The sequence below is a fragment of the Ovis canadensis genome, chromosome 21 (assembly GCF_042477335.2).
Source record: "Ovis canadensis isolate MfBH-ARS-UI-01 breed Bighorn chromosome 21, ARS-UI_OviCan_v2, whole genome shotgun sequence".
NCBI classification, from domain to species: Eukaryota; Metazoa; Chordata; class Mammalia; order Artiodactyla; family Bovidae; genus Ovis; species Ovis canadensis.
In genome coordinates this window covers 35,997,408-36,016,613 of record NC_091265.1, presented here as the reverse complement: position 1 = coordinate 36,016,613, position 19,206 = coordinate 35,997,408, and the positions used below count along the sequence as shown (strand labels likewise).

General features: G+C 36.0%; 1 protein-coding gene across 1 annotated transcript in view; it reads left to right on the top strand.

The window, feature by feature from the left end:
- LUZP2 (leucine zipper protein 2) overlaps positions 1–19,206 on the top strand; it is a 533,028-nt gene that overhangs the window by 391,097 nt on the left and 122,725 nt on the right. Inside the window, exons 6-7 of the mRNA XM_069564962.1 lie at positions 9,477–9,539; positions 17,799–17,861. Coding sequence (XP_069421063.1) covers positions 9,477–9,539; positions 17,799–17,861 — 126 coding nt within the window. The remainder of the gene's footprint in view (positions 1–9,476; positions 9,540–17,798; positions 17,862–19,206) is intronic.

Below are 19,206 nucleotides of genomic sequence, written 5' to 3'. Positions count from 1 at the left end.
TGACCACAGGAAAAACCATAGCCTTGACTAGATGGACCTTTGTTGGTAAAGTAATGTCTCTGCTTTTCAATATGACATCTAAGTTGGTCATAACTTTTCTTCGAAGGAGTAAGTGTCTTTTAATTTCATGGCTGCAGTCACCATCTGCAGTGATTTTGGAGCCCCCAAAAATAAAGTCTAACACTGTTTCCACTGTTTCCCCATCTATTTCCCATGAAGTGATGGGATCAGACTCCATGATCTTCATTTTCTGAATGTTGAGCTTTAAGCCAACTTTTTCACTCTCCTTTCACTTTCATCAAGAGGCTGTTTAGTTCCTCTTCACTTTCTGCCATAAGGATGGTGTCATCTACATATCTGAGGTTATTGATATTTCTCCCAGCAATCTTGATTCCAGCTTTTGCTTCTTCCAGCCCAGCATTTCTCATGATGTACTCTGCATATAAGTTAAATAAGCAGGGTGACAATATACAGCCTTGACGTACTCCTTTTCCTATTTGGAACCAGTCTGTTGTTCCATGTCCAGTTCTAACTGTTGCTTCCTGACCGGCATACAGATTTCTCAAGAGGCAGGTCAGGTGGTCTGGTATTCCCATCTCTTTCAAGAATTTTCCACAGTTTATTGTGTCCACACAGTTAAAGGCTTTGGCATAGTCAATAAAGCAGCAATAGATGTTAGATATCTTAATGAATTTGAAATCCAAAATTCTTCCTGCTTTATTTTCCGAAAGAGTAAATCTGATCATGTGGCTTTCATGCTAAACATCCACTGTCATGGCTTCAGGGCCCTGTTTGACTAACCCTAAAGCCCCTCTCCCATCTTATCTTTCAATTCTTGTGAGAATCCTAGGGTCTAATACACACACTCTTCTCTCTCTCCTGCCATTTCTTATTATTTGACTGAATCTTTTGCCCATCTAGGGCTTCCCTGTGGCTCAGACGGTAAAGTGTCTGCCTGCAATGCGGGAGATCCAGGTTCGATCCCTGGGTCAGGAAGATCCCCTAGAGAAGGAAATGGCAACCCACTCCAGTACTCTTGCCTGAAAAACTCCATGGATTGTTGCCTGAGAAGCCTGGTAGGTGACAGACCATGGAGTCGCAAAGAGTGGGACACGACTGAGAGACTTTACTTTTGCACATCTAAAAGCAGCTCAGTGTCATTCCCTGAGTAGGTGCTTCCCTGGAGGCTTGCTACTGTTGTCAGATTCCTCCATGGATGTGACCTTCCGAAGAGAGGGGTTGTTTTACCTCCATTCCTGGTACATAAAAAGTTTCTATAAATGTTGATAAGAGTATTAATGCTTTATTTCATGAACTCATTTCTGGAATGAATGGCATGTCATTTATTTAGCAACACTTTTTAACCCATTAGAATGAGAGTTGTCTGATAAAGGAAGGTGGGTTTAATTGCAGCAGAAGCAGGCTCTATTTCCAAGAGAGTTGTCTATTTTAAAGAAGACCAAATAAGACATATAGAGAAATACTACTGAGAGCAGTGTTTTTCCACAATAAACTTTTATCTCTAGGAGTAATTAGAAGACTCAAGAGCTAGAAATGTATGTCACCTTCTAAAATAACAGCATTTATATATAAAAATTGTGACTTCAAAACTCTAAACCTTCTTAGAGTGTTGTCATAATCTTCAAGAAGAGTAGTTTTTATTTTTTGCAAGACATTGAAATAATAAGAGCTAATATTTACTGAGTGCTTATTATGTGACAGTCACTGTTATGAATGTTTTGTTTATGCCATCTCACTTAATACAAACACTCCTTTGGTTATAACAGTTATCTAGTTTTATGAGAGGAAAAACAGAAGCATCAAACCCACAGAGCATATAAAAAAGTGAGATTTAAATACAGTTGTTTGTAGACAGAACTGAGTTGTTCTGTCCTAACTCGGTCACTGTGCCATATTATATTCATGCTGTTGGCAAAGTGATCTTGTAGGTATGAGGCCAACCAGTTCAGAGAATATCTAATTAATATACTCAGTAAATTGAAATATATTAAAACTGTCTTTTTACTTGTCATCAGAAAACGCCACCAACTCATATCCACTCTTAATTGTCCTGAAGCTGCAAGAAATCTGAGAGATGACCTAGATATTCTTCACCATTTCACATATGTCGACACTGAGTGTCTAGTGACACTGAATATTAAAGCTAGTATGGTGCTAAGCTAAGAATAAAATTCTCATGAAGCACTCATGCATTTTCTAATGAATTAGAGCCAAGGTCAGTATGCCATCCTGTTCAGGAGATAACCTTGTCGAGGAAATCTTTGAGCACTTATACAACTTTTGTTATGCCTTTAACCAATTTAGAGTTCAAGTTGGCGAGGCTGAAGCTTATCTGGGGTCCCTACCATCACTTGGCTGAGAGTGGTTTTACGTGTTTACAGAATGATTCTGCCACTCATGTCTACTATTCTAAATCACTCTGTAAAATTGTAAATCTTAATTAAAGTAGCAATTAGTTTGCATACAGATTAAGTCATAGCATTATATTTAAACAAGGGAATTACTTGAAAAAATAGTGGTGTTAGGTTTTCAAATATCTTTCTTGCTTCTTGCGTTATGTTTTAGTGTAATTGTAAAGAGAATGACTAAGTCTTTTTTTTGACCAAATGTGCTTCAGCTGTCTGAGCTCTGCATTTATATTATATAGAAATGGCTGACTCCCTTTGGCGTTTTTCTCCATTATAGATTTGAAACTATTTTATAGACAATTTTATTTTCATCCATTTTGAGATTCTACTTTTTTCCTTTTGTGTGCTTAGAATAAATAGATCTTATATGTCTCTTATTTTATGCAGTTCCTATGCAGCTGAGCTTTATTAAATGGGAGGACATTTTCTCTTCTTTATTGATCTCTTCACTCCTTATTTTAAAACAAAAATCATCTTTAAATTTTAAAGAGTCATCAATTGTAGAGTGGATTGTGATTTAACAGCATTCTTGGGGTGGAGGGAACCAAAAATAATCAATGAAAAGTGCCAAATATTGTAGACCACATCCTGATTTCAGAAACATTAAACAGTGAAAAATTTGTGCATTCCACAAATTGGTGAAATACATGTTCATGGTTTATACCAGTACAGTAACCCATCCTTCTCCTGAGATGTGCTCAATAAAAGACTCTTAGGGAATTTGTAAAATATTATAACATCTGCAGATACTTTAGAAGCAAAGTATTTGTCACACATTACTCAGAAACTGTTGCTTTTCTTTATATGGGATATAATGTTTTGAGTTCCAACTCTATTTGAAAGAACATGTCCTTTTTTTTCAGGCATTTAAAAAACATTTCAATTGAAATGTGGCTCACAAGCATATAGTGGTTTGTGCAGTTTTAGAAACTTCTAAAAAGGAGATGCTACCTGCCGTGAGACATAGCACTTTCTGGTTTTATTTTGAATACCACTGCAGGTGTTTTTACTTTTGGTTTATACTTAATTGCACATTGAAGACATTAACACATGTTTTCAGCTGCCTGGCAGCAGTGGTATATTTTATTTAAATCCAGAAAATAATGTGATAAGCATATTTACATAATTTATTATGTTTGACAAACCTAAGTGTTCCCAGATTTTGACTTTCACCATGAAAATTCATTGAGAACTTATCAACCTACCATGTAATTAAGTACGCTGATTTACAGCCTCTTTTTCAATTGTCAAAATAATTCTATTCCTGTCTTGTAATTATAGAACCCTCCTCCTACTTAGTTCCTGCCCATTTTCTGAGCCTCATTCCCCAAGTTTTTCTATTCTACATGAAATAAATTCATGCTTTGCTTGATTGAACCATTATTGGTTTCTGTTCTTTGCAAACAAAAATTCAAATTTCATTTGAAACTACTATGTAAAATGGAAATACATAGTAATTTTAGAATTTTTACATTTCCATATAGCAAAATGAATAGAGATGGGCTAGATTTATGTATGTTGTATGTATGTTGACTGCATGTTGGATTTGACCTAGCACATGTGTGTATGCTTAGTCGCTTCAGTCATATCTGACTGTTTGCAACCGTATAGATCATAGCACCCCTCTCCCCACCCCACCCCCCCACATTGGCTCCTCTGTCCATGGGATTCTCCAAGCAAGAATACTGAAGTAGGTTGCCATACCCTCCTCCAGGAGATCTTCTTGACTCAGGGATCAAACCGAGGTCTCTCATGTCTCCTGCTTTGGTAGGTGGGTCCTTTACCACTAGAACCACCAGGGAAGCCCAAGCTACCATGCAAGCTGCCGTGAAAATGTGATGCTTTATGTTTGAGGCAAAATTCAAAACTAGATTAACAGATCTACCTATTATATTTTATGATCAGATTTGAGTTTGAGTTTTATCATATAGATAAGAGGAGATATTAAGTGACATTTTAGGTAGTTTTTCAAGAAACTAGGTTCCCAAGAAGGTTGTTGAGACATTTGTTTTAAGCCACCCCAAATTTGTGCAGTGTCCAATTGGGAGACTTTCCTTTAGTAGGTAGTAAGCACAGTCTGTATTTCATTTAGTGAAGCCAAAATAGATGGATATGTTCTGTGCCCACATCCTGATCCAAGCATGAATATTAGATATAAGCTTGGATGTTTGGATTTGGCGTGGGGGAGGCTACCACTCTGAATCCTAAGATACTGACAAAATTATAGTTATGTAGATAGGGTGGACAAAAGGATTTAAGTACAACATTAAGTGAACAGAGAAGCTGGAGCTATAAGCATATAGCTGAAGAACCCAGGATTATATATACTAACTTTAGATAAGTGTGAAGGGAAATAGAGGGGCCATCAACATCACCAGAATTCAGTATATCTCTCTCCATACTCGTGTTCTTTTTTCTATGTTATATTCAGTCTCAGATGAGTTGTGATGTAGTGATGACCCTCAGTATATTTTCCTAAGTAATTCTTGAACATAAAATTTTATATTTGAGTCTCATCAGCAACTTTTATGTTACTTTACCAAATGTGGATCAAGCCTCTGATTGGCTGAGTTTGAATCTCATCCTTTCCCTTGATAGAGTGGGGAAAGTTAGTATCACACAGCCACATAGAATTAGCACGGAAAAATGTTTCTCACAAGAAAAATCAGGATGTAGTTATTAGAAAAAGGATAGTATAAGCTTGATAGGCAGGGAAAACAGACACCTAAACCTTTTATGATTCTTTTAATCTACTTTTTCTTATACTATACTATACTAATAGTATAGTCTTACGTCCCAGCAAATCATACTCATAGTTGGACCCTAGCATTTGGGACATAATTACATGTTAAGTTGTTATTTTAGGCCTTCTGAAAGCATCATCCAATTTGATAGGGATGAGATCCGTCATTTAGAGGGTAGATAAAATGCTACATGTCTGATTACAAAATTGTAAAGAGTATGTTCTTAATGCCTGAATGATTTGTTGTTGTTCGGTTACTCATTCATGTCCACCTCTTTGAGATCCCATGGACGGCAGCATGCCAGGCTCCTCTGTCTTCCACTGTCTACCAGAGACTGCTCAAACTCATGTCCATTGAGTCATTGCTGCTGCCCCCTTCTCTTTTTGCCTTCCATCTTTCCCAGCATCAGGGTTTCTTCCAATGAGTTGGCTCTTCACATCAGGCGGCCAAAGTATTGCAGCATCAGCATCGGTCCTTCCAGTGAATATTTAGGATTGATTTCCTTTAGGATTGACTAGTTTGATTTCCTTGCTGTCTAAGGGACTCTCGGGATTCTTCTCCAGCACCACAATTCAAAAGCACCAATTCTTTGGTGCTTAGCATTCTTTATGGTTCAACTCTCACATCTGCACATGACTAATAGAAATAGAAAGTCTTAATACTTTCAGAGATTAAAGAGGGGTGATCACCAGCACTGAATGAAAAGGTTAAGTCAGCGAATTTTCTGGGAGTCAGTGTTCCCTCTTCAGTGCTCTGCGCCATCTGTGTTTTTGAAAAATATGTCATTTAAGAAAAATCTCAGTATGGGTCTTGCAAGTCTTACTTTCATCCCCCAATTGGCCCCATTATGGGTGATTAAAATTGATTATCCTCAGTTCTGGATTTATTTCAAAATAGTGAAATAGTCTAGTTCTTAAGCTCTGGAAATGATATTTATCTTAGTGGAAACATATTATTTGCATGGTTGCCCAGAATTATCAACTGCCAGAGCAGACTGTGGATACACATCATAATCATTGCTCATTTGGGGGATGGCCACAGGATATCCATGTGGGACAGTCTTCCTTGTGCTAATATAGTTGCATTGTCCAAGTCTATCACACATGTTTGAAAAGAAATATTCACTGCTGTATCACTTTAGAATTGAACATTGAAAGAAATGTTCATAGAAATGAACAAATGAAATAAAAAAAAATCAAAAGAAAGGAAGGAAGAAAAAAAGGAAAAAAGGGGGTAAAATCTTTCAGTGAAGATGAAAATTTTAAATAGTATGGTAAAATTTTTAAGTAGAAATATATTAGCTTTATTATCCTTTCTAATAAATTTACTCATGTGTGGATATTAACACATAAGGCCTTAGATGTCCTTCACTCAGCTTGTCTCAATTTCATTTGTTTATTTAATATTCCTATTTTTTAGATATTTTAACTTTTTATTTTGAAGTAAATGTTCCCAGTTTTGTTGAAAATTAATTGACACATATCACTGTATAAGTTCAAGGAGTACATCATGATGGTTTACTTTATGTGTATTGTGAAATGATTATCACAGTAGGTTCAGCAAGCATCCATCTTCTCATATAGATATAGTAAAAAGAAAAGAAAGATCAAAGGGAAAACATTTTCCTTGTGATCAGCCCTCTTTGGGTTTTCTCTCAATATTTTTTCTGTATGTCATCCATCAGAGTTAGCTGCAGGTATCATGCTGTGCTTTACGTTCCTACTACATATAATATTTACTCATAATTTCAGATTTCTGCCTCTTGACCATCTTTCTCTAATTCCTCCTCCTTCTCCCCTCCACTTCTGGTAACCATGAGTTTGATCTCTTTTTCTGCAAGTTTGGTTGGTTGGTCTTTAGTTTCTCTATCTGACATACCTCATTTCAGATTTTGCCCATGTTTTCAAAAATGACAAGCATTTCTTCTTTTTAATCACACACACACACACACACACACACACATATATACACACATACACTCACACATATACCACGACTTCTCTGTCTGTCCATCCACCAGTGGGCACTTAGGTTGTTTGCAGGTCCAGAATTATAAATAATTCTGCTGTTAACGTGGGGGTACCGATACTTTTCCAAGTTAGTTTTTTCTTTGGTGGAAGTAGAATCGTTGGATCATAAGGTAGTTCTGTTTTAATGTTTTGAGGATCCTCTGTACTGTTTTTCATAGTGGCTGTAGCAGTTTACAGTCTCACCAGCAGTGCAAAGGTTCCCTTTTCTTTGCATTTGTGCCAGCATTTGTTATCTTTTGTCTTTTGATGATGGCCATTCCAACAAGCATGAAACAATACCTTGTTGTTTCAATCTGCTTTTCCCTAATGACTAGTGATGTTGAGGATAATCTCATATACCTGTTGGCCTTTTGTATATCTTCTTGGAGAAGTGTCTATTTATGTTCTTTGTCCAGTTTTTCAAATTAGGTTATTTGGTTGTTTGCTGTTGTATTGTATGAGTTCTTTACATATTTTGAATATTAACTCCTTATCAGATATATTATTAGCACCTTTTTTTTGCCATTTCATAGGTTTTATTTTTACTTTTTGATGGTTTCTTTTGCTGTACAGAAGTTATTTAGTTTGACGCAGTCCCACTTGTTGCTTGTGCTAAAGCAGGTTAAAAATCTAAAATCTGCTAATGCAGATCTAAAAAGACATTACAAACATTGAGTAGCAAATTAATATAGAATGTTCTCATGTACCTTTCCCCCAAACCTCTAATATAACAACCGATAGTGATACTATAATTATTGAACCAGAAAATTAACAGTGAATTTTACCAATGTTTCTACTAAAGACCTCTAGCCTTAGAATGATGAAAATCTAAGTGAACAACAAATCTCTAGACATACTGAAGATATATACCTTATATTTAAAAACAGAGAAATCAAAAAAGAAAAATACACAATTTAATAAAAAAAATTTAAGATCCCCTGTGTCAAAAATATCATAAAAAGACATGTACAGTAGGAAAACAAGGGTAATTTTTAACCTAGAAACTGAGCAATACTGTGGAGTTAAAATATAAGTATGTGTCTCTTTACTGTAGTTTATGAGCTTTTAGATACAGGAATACTATACATTAAAGACTTTAAAAACCTTAATCTTGTGTTTTGCTGTATGAAGAGTACAGATATTTGCAAAAAAAAGAATCCCATTACTAAATGAATCAAGATAATTCCTCATTTGTATAAAAAAATTCATGGTATTTAAATTCTAAATACGTTTTTTAGAGTTTCAACTTGTACCTGAAGAGGAAAAGTTAGACAAAGGGTTCTTTCCAACTGAGGGAGCTATAACCACTCTCTGCATGACAGGAAAATAAAATAGGAAATGATGTTCATAATCAGGTGGGAATTGTGTGTGAAGAAGTCTTAAATTTGATGTATTCGTTCATTGAGTTACGCACACTGCATACATTTAGTTCGATTTGCTTGTGATGCTCATCAAATTGACTCTCTTTAGAGTAGTTATGTATGAGATATCCTTGCCATTACATTGTTTGCTACTGTAGAGACAGTATAAGGTCTAAATCCTGTAAGTTTTTACCGAGTTTCTGCTCTCTTTATCCTTCCTGTCTAAAAGAAGAATAGATACTCAGTTATGGGACAAAGAAAAACAGCCTGAGTGTCACGAGGGAGATGTAATTGACACTGTGAGGGTTTAGATTCAGATGGCTAACACTGTGCCTCCATTTCTAAAGTAACAAGCCTTGTCTATGAATCTAGGTCAAGTCCAGCAGATAGAGTACTCTTATGAGGCCTGGAAGAAGAAATGGCTTCTGAGCGTCTAAATGCCCTTGAGTGCAATGCACAGGTATCAGAAACATGAGGACTCTAAAACCACAATGTTTAAAGGAAATTCAGGTCCTAGTGCATCCGTGACTGTATTAAACTAGATTCCAAGGTGACACGCATCCAGATGATGGTAGAAATAAATGCTTGCTGTTTAGAGAGTGCTTTCAGAAACTAGTAGCAGTTACAAATTTGAAACTAAAATTATTTTAGAAAACAGCATACATAAATACAATAAACAGATTTAAATGTAAGACCAAAGAAAGGTGATATTTTCTAATGACGGTGTTAATGCCAATACATCAAATCCATCAATTTTTGTTGAATAAAAAAACAATCTTTTATAGTACAGATTCTACTCAATTTATGCAAATCAGCTACATCTCATATCATGAAAGACATCTGTGAACAAAACAGAAGCACTGCTGACATAATTTAAAGAAATTGTTAATATTTTATAACTTCTTAGCAATAAAACTATGTTTCTTTCCTTAGAATAAAAGCTTGAAACACAAACTGTTGTTTGGAAACAAGCTATGTGGCCTGCATGCAGAAGAGGTGAGTATGTTTTCCTTTCTTAAAGCTTCAAGTGAATAGATACAGTATTAGTGCCAGATTTTTTTTTTTAACCCAGACATCTGGTGACTCTGTTCCCTTAAAACATAACTGCAAACATTGGAATAAGAAAATAAAAACACATTTTAAACTTCTAGGTATTTTGGATATTTTAACATTTCATCACCAAATAGAAAAAATGTTAAGCCACTTAAGTGTTGCTTTCCTAAGTGATATTCTGGATTCCTTCCCTGGATTATTAAGAGTTCCTTACTAGCAAACACCTGGAAGTCCATTAAGTTTTCACTTTTGGTGCCCTCTATGTGGTGATAAAGAATCCTCCTGCCAGTGCATGAGAGGCGGGTTCAGTCCCTGGATCTAAAAGATCCCCTGGAGAAGGGAATGACAACCCACTCCATTGTTCCTGTCTGGGGAATGCCATGGACAGAGGAACCTGGCAGCCTACAGTCCATGGGGTCACAAAGAGCTGGACATAACTTAGGACTAAACAACAACATTAACAATGTGATGTCTATACCTGTTGGAGACTAGAGTGGCAAAATGAGGATTCTAGGACTGAACATAAAATGGAAGAAACAAATAAATTAACTGGTTCTATTTGATGGACAAAAAGATTGTCTCATACAATATTGCCCCCTAAGTGGGGGAAAACATCATTCTGTTTAATCCAGGTTTAATTAAAATCTATTTTTTTCTTTTCCTGATCTTCCAAATGAATCTGTAATGTTGTAGAAACATAGCTCACAGTCAGTAATCCTTAGTGACAGTAAAGAGAGAGTAGAAATAGTGCCATAGTAAGTGATACTTCAAGGAGAGGAGATTGCACTTAAGTGGAGCCTCAAAGGAGCATACAAAAAGACTCATTGTGCAAAATAATAATAATAATAATGATGGAAAAGCCTGTGAATGATAAGGCCCAGGCATGTTAGTCTTCAGTGAAAACCAGATACTTGTGAAAGGAAGGGGGGAGGAGACAGGTTTAGGTAGAACAAAAACAGTCTAACACAAGTTTATCCCTTTCCCCGTAGCAGATTAGAAGCAAGGCACAGAGATGGTGAACAGCTTCTACCGTCTCCTAAATATGGAGCTACCTCTTATTCCAAAAGCTATGCCCTGATATTATCACCTTCTAGCAGAAGGAACAGGAAATATTACCTTGTGACTCACAAGCATTGCTCTTTAGGAGTCTATCTAGAAAGTAATGGCACATATGTCCTTGTATCCTATTTGCCAGAACTAGGTCACAAGCCTAGCTAACTTGTAGGAACGTGGAAAAGGCCATTAGGTTGGTGTTCATGTGCTCATGCAGAATTTGGAGTTTTTTAATTAAAAAAGGTGAGAATACTCCTTGGTGGACATGTATAAGTCACTATTGAGAGTCTAGCATGCAATATGATTATCCACTTCTAATGTCTTTATAATAATATTATATATGAAATGAATAGAGCTGTTAAAAACATTGAAATTGAAAGGTTGATGCCCCATAAATGAAAAAAATCAAACTGAATGGCATATAGATATAAACCTATGTATTTTATTTTCTCCATTGTATTTTTCTATTTGGATATCAATAGACTCTCATATTGTTTATATTTGCTAAATTTCTAGGCATATGGCATATCTAGTGTGCAGTTTCTGAATATTACCCTTAAGAGGGTAAGCAAGTAGAGCTGTTTTGAATAAGGACCATCTGAATTGAAGCTATATTCTGTGATAATTTACATGTTCCCAGAGTTCACACAACATCCATGTACATGAAAAAGAGGTGGACCTAGGAGAAGGGGTATGTGGTGTTTAGAAACAAACGGAGGAATGAAGAAACAACAATGATGACCTAGGTCTACCTATAGTTTTTAGCCCCTTAGTTCAAGAAAGACTCATATATTTTCTTCATCTTAGCTTCTTAGAGGACATATTATTTCTGCATCCTTATTTATGAATTCCTAGAGGTTTCATTTTCTTAATTCAACAGATCAATGCAGTTGGCTCCTGAAAGGAATGTCTGTGAAGAATTGTTTCTAATATTTGAACCTTTCAAGGGTGTGCCATTTACAACATTTTCAAGATTCTACTCTAACTAATGATGCTCTCACCATTAGATGATGAGTTAGTAATTATAACACCATCATAACACAGTCCCCCATTTTGCCAACTAAAATACTTTGCATGGTTGGAAACATTCTGAATATAAAAGTAAACTGAATAACAGTTGCAGTTTGATAACTGAAAGACTTATAAGCATTCAGTAAATGCTTAGAAAAGTACAATATTTCAAATATATAAGTGGAATATACTTATTAAAAATGATTTTCATATCAGCACTGTTTACTAGGATATAGTAATTCCATGAGGATCATGTAATTTACTAGGTACTATGGCCAGCTACTTTTATTTTTTGGTTTTTAAATAGGCTTTATTTTTTAGAGACATTTTAGGCAGAAAAGAGCAGAAAGTTCAGAGTTCGCATATACTCCTGCCCCCACACATAACCTCCACCATTATCAACATCCTCCACCAGAATGGTAAATCTTTTATAATCAATGAAACTACACTGATTCATGATTATCATCCATAGTCTCTAGTTTAGTTTAGGGTTCGTTCTTGGTGGTGTACATTCTATAGATTTTGACAAATATATGACATATATCCACCCTTACAGTATCATATAGAGTAGTTTCACTGACTTAATCTGTGGTTTAAGAAGCCCTTCAGGTAATTCTTGTGTACATTAAAATTTGACAACCATTTCATTGCAGAATTTTGAAAGCTAAGTAGAAAAAAAAGTCAAAAAATTAAGACTGTATTAAATCCTTCATCTAAACTGAATGTGTACTTGATTTATCCTATTCTCTTATTTTATTGAGGTATAATTGATTTTTATTAGTTTCAGGTGTATAACATAGGCATTCAGTGTTTTATATTTTATTTAATAATGGCTATATTTGCTTGTGCTATACAATATATCCTTGATAATTAATTTATTTTATACATGATAGCATGTATATCTTAATCCTATATACCTGCCTTGCCCCTCCCCATCACCCCTTCCCTGTTGGTAACCACTAGTTTGTCCTCTATACCTGTGAGTCTGTTTTTTCTTTTTTGGATTTATTTGTTTTAGGTTTTTTTGGTTCCACATATAAGAGGTAACATAGACTGTGTCTTTCTCTGTCTGACTTTCATTGTATATATTTATACCAACATCCTTTTTATCCATTCATCTTTGAAGGACACTTAGGTTGCTTCCATATCTTGGCTATTGAAGCAATGCTTCTATAAACATTTAGGAAGATGTATCTTTTAGAATTAGTGTTCTTAGTCATATGAGTAACTCCCATACTGTTTTCTGTAGTGGTCGCACCAACTTAAAGCACCAGCAACATCTACTTGGGTTCTTTCTTCTCCACATCCTTAACAACATTTGTTATTTGTAGACTTTTTGATGATAACCATTCTGACAGATGTGAGGTGATATCTGTTTATGGTTTTGATTTGCATGTTCTTGATAATTAGCAATGTTAAGCATCGTTTCATGTCTTATAATTTCATGGATGGTTTCTTTTGCTGTGCAAAACTTAAGTTTAATTAGGTCCCATTTGTTTATTTTTGCTTTTGTTTCTTTTCTTTTGGAAGTTAGGGGCTTCCTTCATAGCTCAGTGATAGAGAACCTGCCTGCAATACAATAAGTTCAGTCCCTGAGTCGGGAAGACCCCCTGGAGAAGGAAATGGCAACCCACTCCAGTATTCTTGCCTGGAGAATCCCAAGGACAGAGGAGCCTGGCAGGCTGCCGTCTGTGGGGTGGCACAGAGTCGGACATGACTGAAGTGACTTAGCAGCAGCAGCAGCCAGTATTCTTGCCTGGGAAATCCCTTGGACAGAGGAGCCCGGTGGGCTACAGTCCATGGGGTCATAAAAAAGTCAGACAAGACTTAGTGACTAAACAAAAAAACAACTAAACCTCCCACTTGATATTGTATAATCTCTACCATCAACCCCTCCCCCCAGCCCATGTCAACTAGTAACCTGATTTACATCCCTAGTCTTTTGTCTTTTCTAGGATATCCTATATATGGTGTTATACAAAATAAAGCTTTTTTTGGTGACTACATAGTATAAGACATTAGAAATCCACCCATATTGTTATATATTTCAGACTTTATTTAAAACATGGCTCACTCTTTTTTAGTATTCCATTTCATGGATCTATGATAATTTGTTTACTATTCACCACTTAAGGGACATGTGGGTTATTTCCAGCTTTTGACTCTTATGGATAAAGATACTATAAGCATTTATGTATATATTATCATTTCTCTTGCATGAATACCTACAAAGAATTTGTCTATTTTATAAGAAACTATCAACCAGTTTCCCAGAATGACTATAGCATTTTGCATTCCCACTAACCTATTTTTCAAATATCACTTCATGTAACTGTGATAATCTATTTGCATATATTCTTTTTAATCCTGCTGAAGAATCAGAACCTATAATCTTAGATGTAGAAAGACAAATGATTGAGGTCCTAATGTTAGAATGTTTGAAATTGGGTCTGCTCTGGAAAAATAGGAATGCTTAATCAGCCATCTGTAGCTCACCAGAATGTCTTCCAAACAGTAGACAAACATATCTGCTGGGAGATATGTCTTTCTTACAAACACTTTTTTGTTTGTAATAGTCCTCATAAAAAGCATTATTCTAATAAACACTGTTTATTATCTTAACAAACACTGTTCACCTTAACTTCTTAGCATTCTAGCAACTTCCCTCACCTCCTGAAACATTTGCCTGCTACCTCCCCTTTATATTCAATATATAACCTAAATATAAACTTGACTGTCAAATGAAACTCATGTTTATTTAATCTTTAACAATTTATAAAATAAAAATAAGCAGTAAAACTGAGCAATACATATCTGCAGGTATATGTATAGATATGCCTCAGTTCAGTTCAGTCTCAGTCATGTCTGACTCTTTGTGACCCCATGGATTGCAGCATGCCAAGCTTCCCTATCCATCACCAACTCCCAGAGCTTGCTTAAACTCATGTCCCTTGAGTCAGTGATAATATCCAACCATCTCATCCTCTGGCATCCCCTTTTCTTCCTACCTTAAATCTTTCCCAGCATCTGGGTCTTTTCCAGTGAGTCAGTGCTTCCCATCAGGTGGCCAGAGTATTGGAGCTTCAGCCTCATTATCAGTCCTTCCAATGAATATTCAGGACTGATTTCCTTTAGGACTGACTGGCTTGATCTCCTTGCAGTCCAGGGGAATCTCAAGAGTCTTCTCCAATACCACAGTTGAAAAACATCAATTCTTCAGCACTAAGCTTTCTTTACAGTCCAACTCTCACATCCATACACAACTACTGGAAAAACATTAGCTTTGACTAGATGCACCTTAATCGGCAAAGTAATGTCTCTGCTTTTTAACATACTGTCTAGTTTGTTTATAGCTTTTCCTCCAAGGAGCAAGTGTCTTTTAATTTCATGGCTGCAGTCAACATCTGCAGTGATTTTGGAGCCCCCAAAATGAAGTCTTTCACTGTTTTCCATTGTTTCTGCATCTATTTGCCATGAAGTGATGGAGCCAGATGCTATGATCTTAGTTTTCTGAATGTTGAGTTTTAAGCCAACTTTTTCACTCTGCTCTTTCACTTTCATCAAGAGGCTCTTTACTTCTTCTTCACTTTCTGCCATAAGGGTGGTGTCATCTGCATATTTGAGGTTATTAATATTTCTCCCAGCAATCTTGATTCCAGCTTGTGCTTCATCCAGCCTGGCATTTTGCATGATGTACTCTGCATATAAGTTAAATAAGCAGAGTGACAGTATATAGCCTTGACATGCTCCTTCCCAATTGGAACCAGTTCACTGTTTCATGTCCAGTTCCAACTGTTACTTCTTGACCTTCACACAGATTTCTCAGGAGGTCAGGTGGGCTGGTATTCCCATCTCTTGAAGACTTTTCCACAGTTTGTTGTGATCCACACAGTCAAAGGCTTTGGTGTAGTCAATAGAGCAGAAGTAGATATTTTTCTGGAATTTTCTTGCTTTCTTGATGATCCAACGGATGTTGGCAGTTTGATCTCTGGTTCCTCTGCCTTTTCCAAATCCAGCTTAAACATCTGGAATTTTATGGATCATCTTATGTTGAAGCCTGGCTTGGAGAATTTTGAGCATTGCTTTGATAGTGTGTGAGATGAGTGCAATTGTGTGGTAGTTTGAACAATCTTTCGCATTGCTTTTCTTTGTGATTGGAATGAAAACTGATGTTTTCCAGTCCTGTGGCCACTGCTGAGTTTTCCAAATTTGCAGGTATTATTGAGTGTAGCACTTTTACAGCAGCATCTTTTAGAATTTGAAATAGTTCAACTGAAATTCTGTCACCTTCACTAGCTTTTTTCATAGTGATGCTTCCTAAGGTTCATTTCTTCACATTCCAGGATGTCTGGCACTATGTGGGTGATCATACCATCATGGTTACCTGGGTTATGAAGACCTTTTTTGTATAGTTCTTCTGTGTATTCTTACCACCTCTTCTTAATATCTTCTGCTTCTGTTAGGTCCCTACCATTTCTGTCACTTATTTTGCCCATCTTTGCATGAAGTGTTCCCTTGGTATCTCTAATTTTCATGAAGAGATCTCTAGTCTTTCCCCTTCTATTGTTTTCCTCTATTTCTTTGCACTGATCCCTGAGGAAGGCTTTCTTATCTGTCCTTGCTATTCTTTGGAACTCTGCGTTCAAATAGGTATATCTTTCCTTTTCTCCTTTGCCTTTAGCTTCTCTTCTTTTCTCAACTATTTGTAAGTCCTCCTCAGACAACCATTTTGCCTTTTTGCATTTCTTTTTCTTGGGGATGGTCTTGATCTCTGCCTCTTGTACAATGTCTCCACCTCCATCCATAGTTCTTCAGGTACTCTGTCTATCATATCTAAACCCTTGAATCTATTTCTCAGTTTCACTGTATAATCGTAAGAGATTTTATTTAGGTCATACCTGAGTGGTCTAGTGGTTTTCCCTACTTTCTTCAATTTAAGTCTGAATTTGGCAGTAGGGAGTTTATGATCTGAACCACAGTCAGCTCCTGGTCTTGTTTTTGCTGACTATATAGTGCTTCCATCTTTGACTGCAAAGAATATAATCAATCTGATTTCAGTATTGACCATCTGGTGATGTCCATGCGTAGAGTCTTCTCTTGTGTTTTTGGAAGAAGGTGTTTGCTATGACCAGTGTGTTTTCTTGGCAAAACTGTTTGCCTTTGCCCTGCTTCATTTTGTACTTCAGGCCAAGTTTGCCTGTTACTCCAGGTATCTCTTGACTTCCTACTTTTGCATTCCAGTCCCCTATAATGAAAAGGAGATCTTTTTTGCGTATTAGTTCTAGAAGGTCTTGTAAGTCCTTATAGAACTGTTCGACTTCAGCTTCTTCAGCATTACTGATTGGGGCATAGACTTGTCTTACTGTATTATTGAATGGTTTACCTTGGAAACCAACAGAGATTTCTGTCATTTTTGAGACTGCATCCAAGAACTGAATTTTGGACTCTCTTGTTGACTATGAAAGTTACTCCATTTCTTATAAGGGATTCTTGCCCACAGTAATAGATATAATGGTCACCTGATTTAAATTCTCCTGTTCCTCTCCATTTTAGTTCACTGGTTCCGAAAGTGTTGATGTTCACTCTTGCCATCTCCTGTTTGACCAATTCCAATTTACCTTGATTCATGGACCTAACATTCCAGGTTTCTATGTAATATTGTTCTTAGAGCATCAGACTTTTTACTTCCACCACCAGTCACATCAACATCTCAGTGTTGTTTTTTCTTTGGGTCCGTCTCTTCATTCTTTCTGGAGTTATTTCTCCATTGATCTCCAGTAGCATATTGGGAGTTCATCTTTCAGTGGGTGTGCTTAGGTGATTCATTCTGTGTGTGTGAATTTTGCAGGGGAGGGTTGAAGAGAAGAACAATAAGCCACTTTCTTTAAATATTACCTTTTAAACAGTACAGTTTTTTGAACAGGTTTCGGTTTTTTCTTCCTGCCTAGAATAGCTGGATGTCTGACTCCCAAAGCAGAAATTAAGCTTTTCTCTTTCACTTCTAGACTAATTGAACTCTTTTTTTTTGTTGTTTGTTTGGCTGCAAAGTTCATTCTTGTGCAGTTAAAGGAATTTTAATCTTGACATTTGAAAATGTAAATGAAATTAAGTCTCTAATTCATGTTTTTGTTCTTACAGTCAAAAAAAGTTCAATCCCAGCTGAAGGAACTTCGTTATGGGAAGAAGGATTTATTATTTAAGGTAAGCATCTTTCTCCCTACTTCCTGCAACTGACTGGTTCAATACCTAGACTTACCTATAATACTATTTAGCTTAAATTTAATTTCCAGGTTTTCACAGGAATTAGAGTTATATTTGACTGAATTGAAGGTGCTTTCATTTTATTGCCTACTTAATTAATGGAGATAAATATAGATATGGCTTCCTGGGTACATTCTTAATCAAAGGCAGACTTCATTTCAAGGTGTTTAAAGTCTCTTTGTAAACTTCAATTACTTTAATTCAACATTGAGGAATACTGCCTTTCAGAATGCTTACATTACAGTGAGCATATTTTGAACAATTTTCGAGAGATCAGGTTCACTGGCGACCTATATTCTTGACTTTCAGAGATCCCTGCATTAGTCTTTTTATTATAATCTTCATATTTAATCATGGTTGATTGATTTTCATTATTTATACTTTCCAAGACTGTAGGTAGACATCTATCACACACTATGATTATGGTTAACTGACTAATGCCTCCCAAATATATCTACTTGCTAATCCCTAGAACCCATGAATGTGATATTTTATGGCAAAAGGGACTTTGCAGATGTCCTTAAGTTAAGGATCTTGAGGTAGGAAGATTATCCTAAGTTATCTAGATAAATCCTGAGTATTCTGCACACATTTTTAATAAGAGTAATACAGGATGGCTTAAGTGAAAAAAAAAATTATGTAACCTTTGGAGAAGTTGAAGAAGGAAAGACAATGCAAAAGATTTTTCCACATAGCCTCTGGGATAAACAGCCCTTTCAACACATTGATGTTGCTCCGTAAAATTCCTTTCAAATTTCCAACTTTGCAAATTCTTAAGAGAATTAGTTGTGTTGTTTAAGTCACTGAGATCAAAGTAGTTTGTTATAGCAGCAAGAAGAAACTAATACAGATACTTCCTTTTATCTCCCTTGAGCAGAGAAGCTGAGCCTTTAATTGTGCTTGTGGTACACCTGCATTCCCAAATGCAGTAGAACAATAGAATATTAGGCTTTTAGTACTAGGAATAATACTTTGTTTAATAAGTAAATGTAAATTAATTTATGTGTAATATCTGTTTTTCAAAAATGTTTCCACGACAGTGATCATTTCAATCTACAGGTTTAATTTGAGATAATTCTTCATGTAATTTAGTGTTTGGAAAATTCTTTAGTTTTTCTCATGAAAACAGTAAAAAATAACTTCTCACTTTTCTCTGACACATTTACTTTGGGATTAGAGTCATGCAAAGGTGTTCCTATCATGAGAACCAATATTTATTAAATTCTTATTCCATGCAAGTCATGAATCTGGGAATATTTTACCATTTAGTCATTCATAAACATGC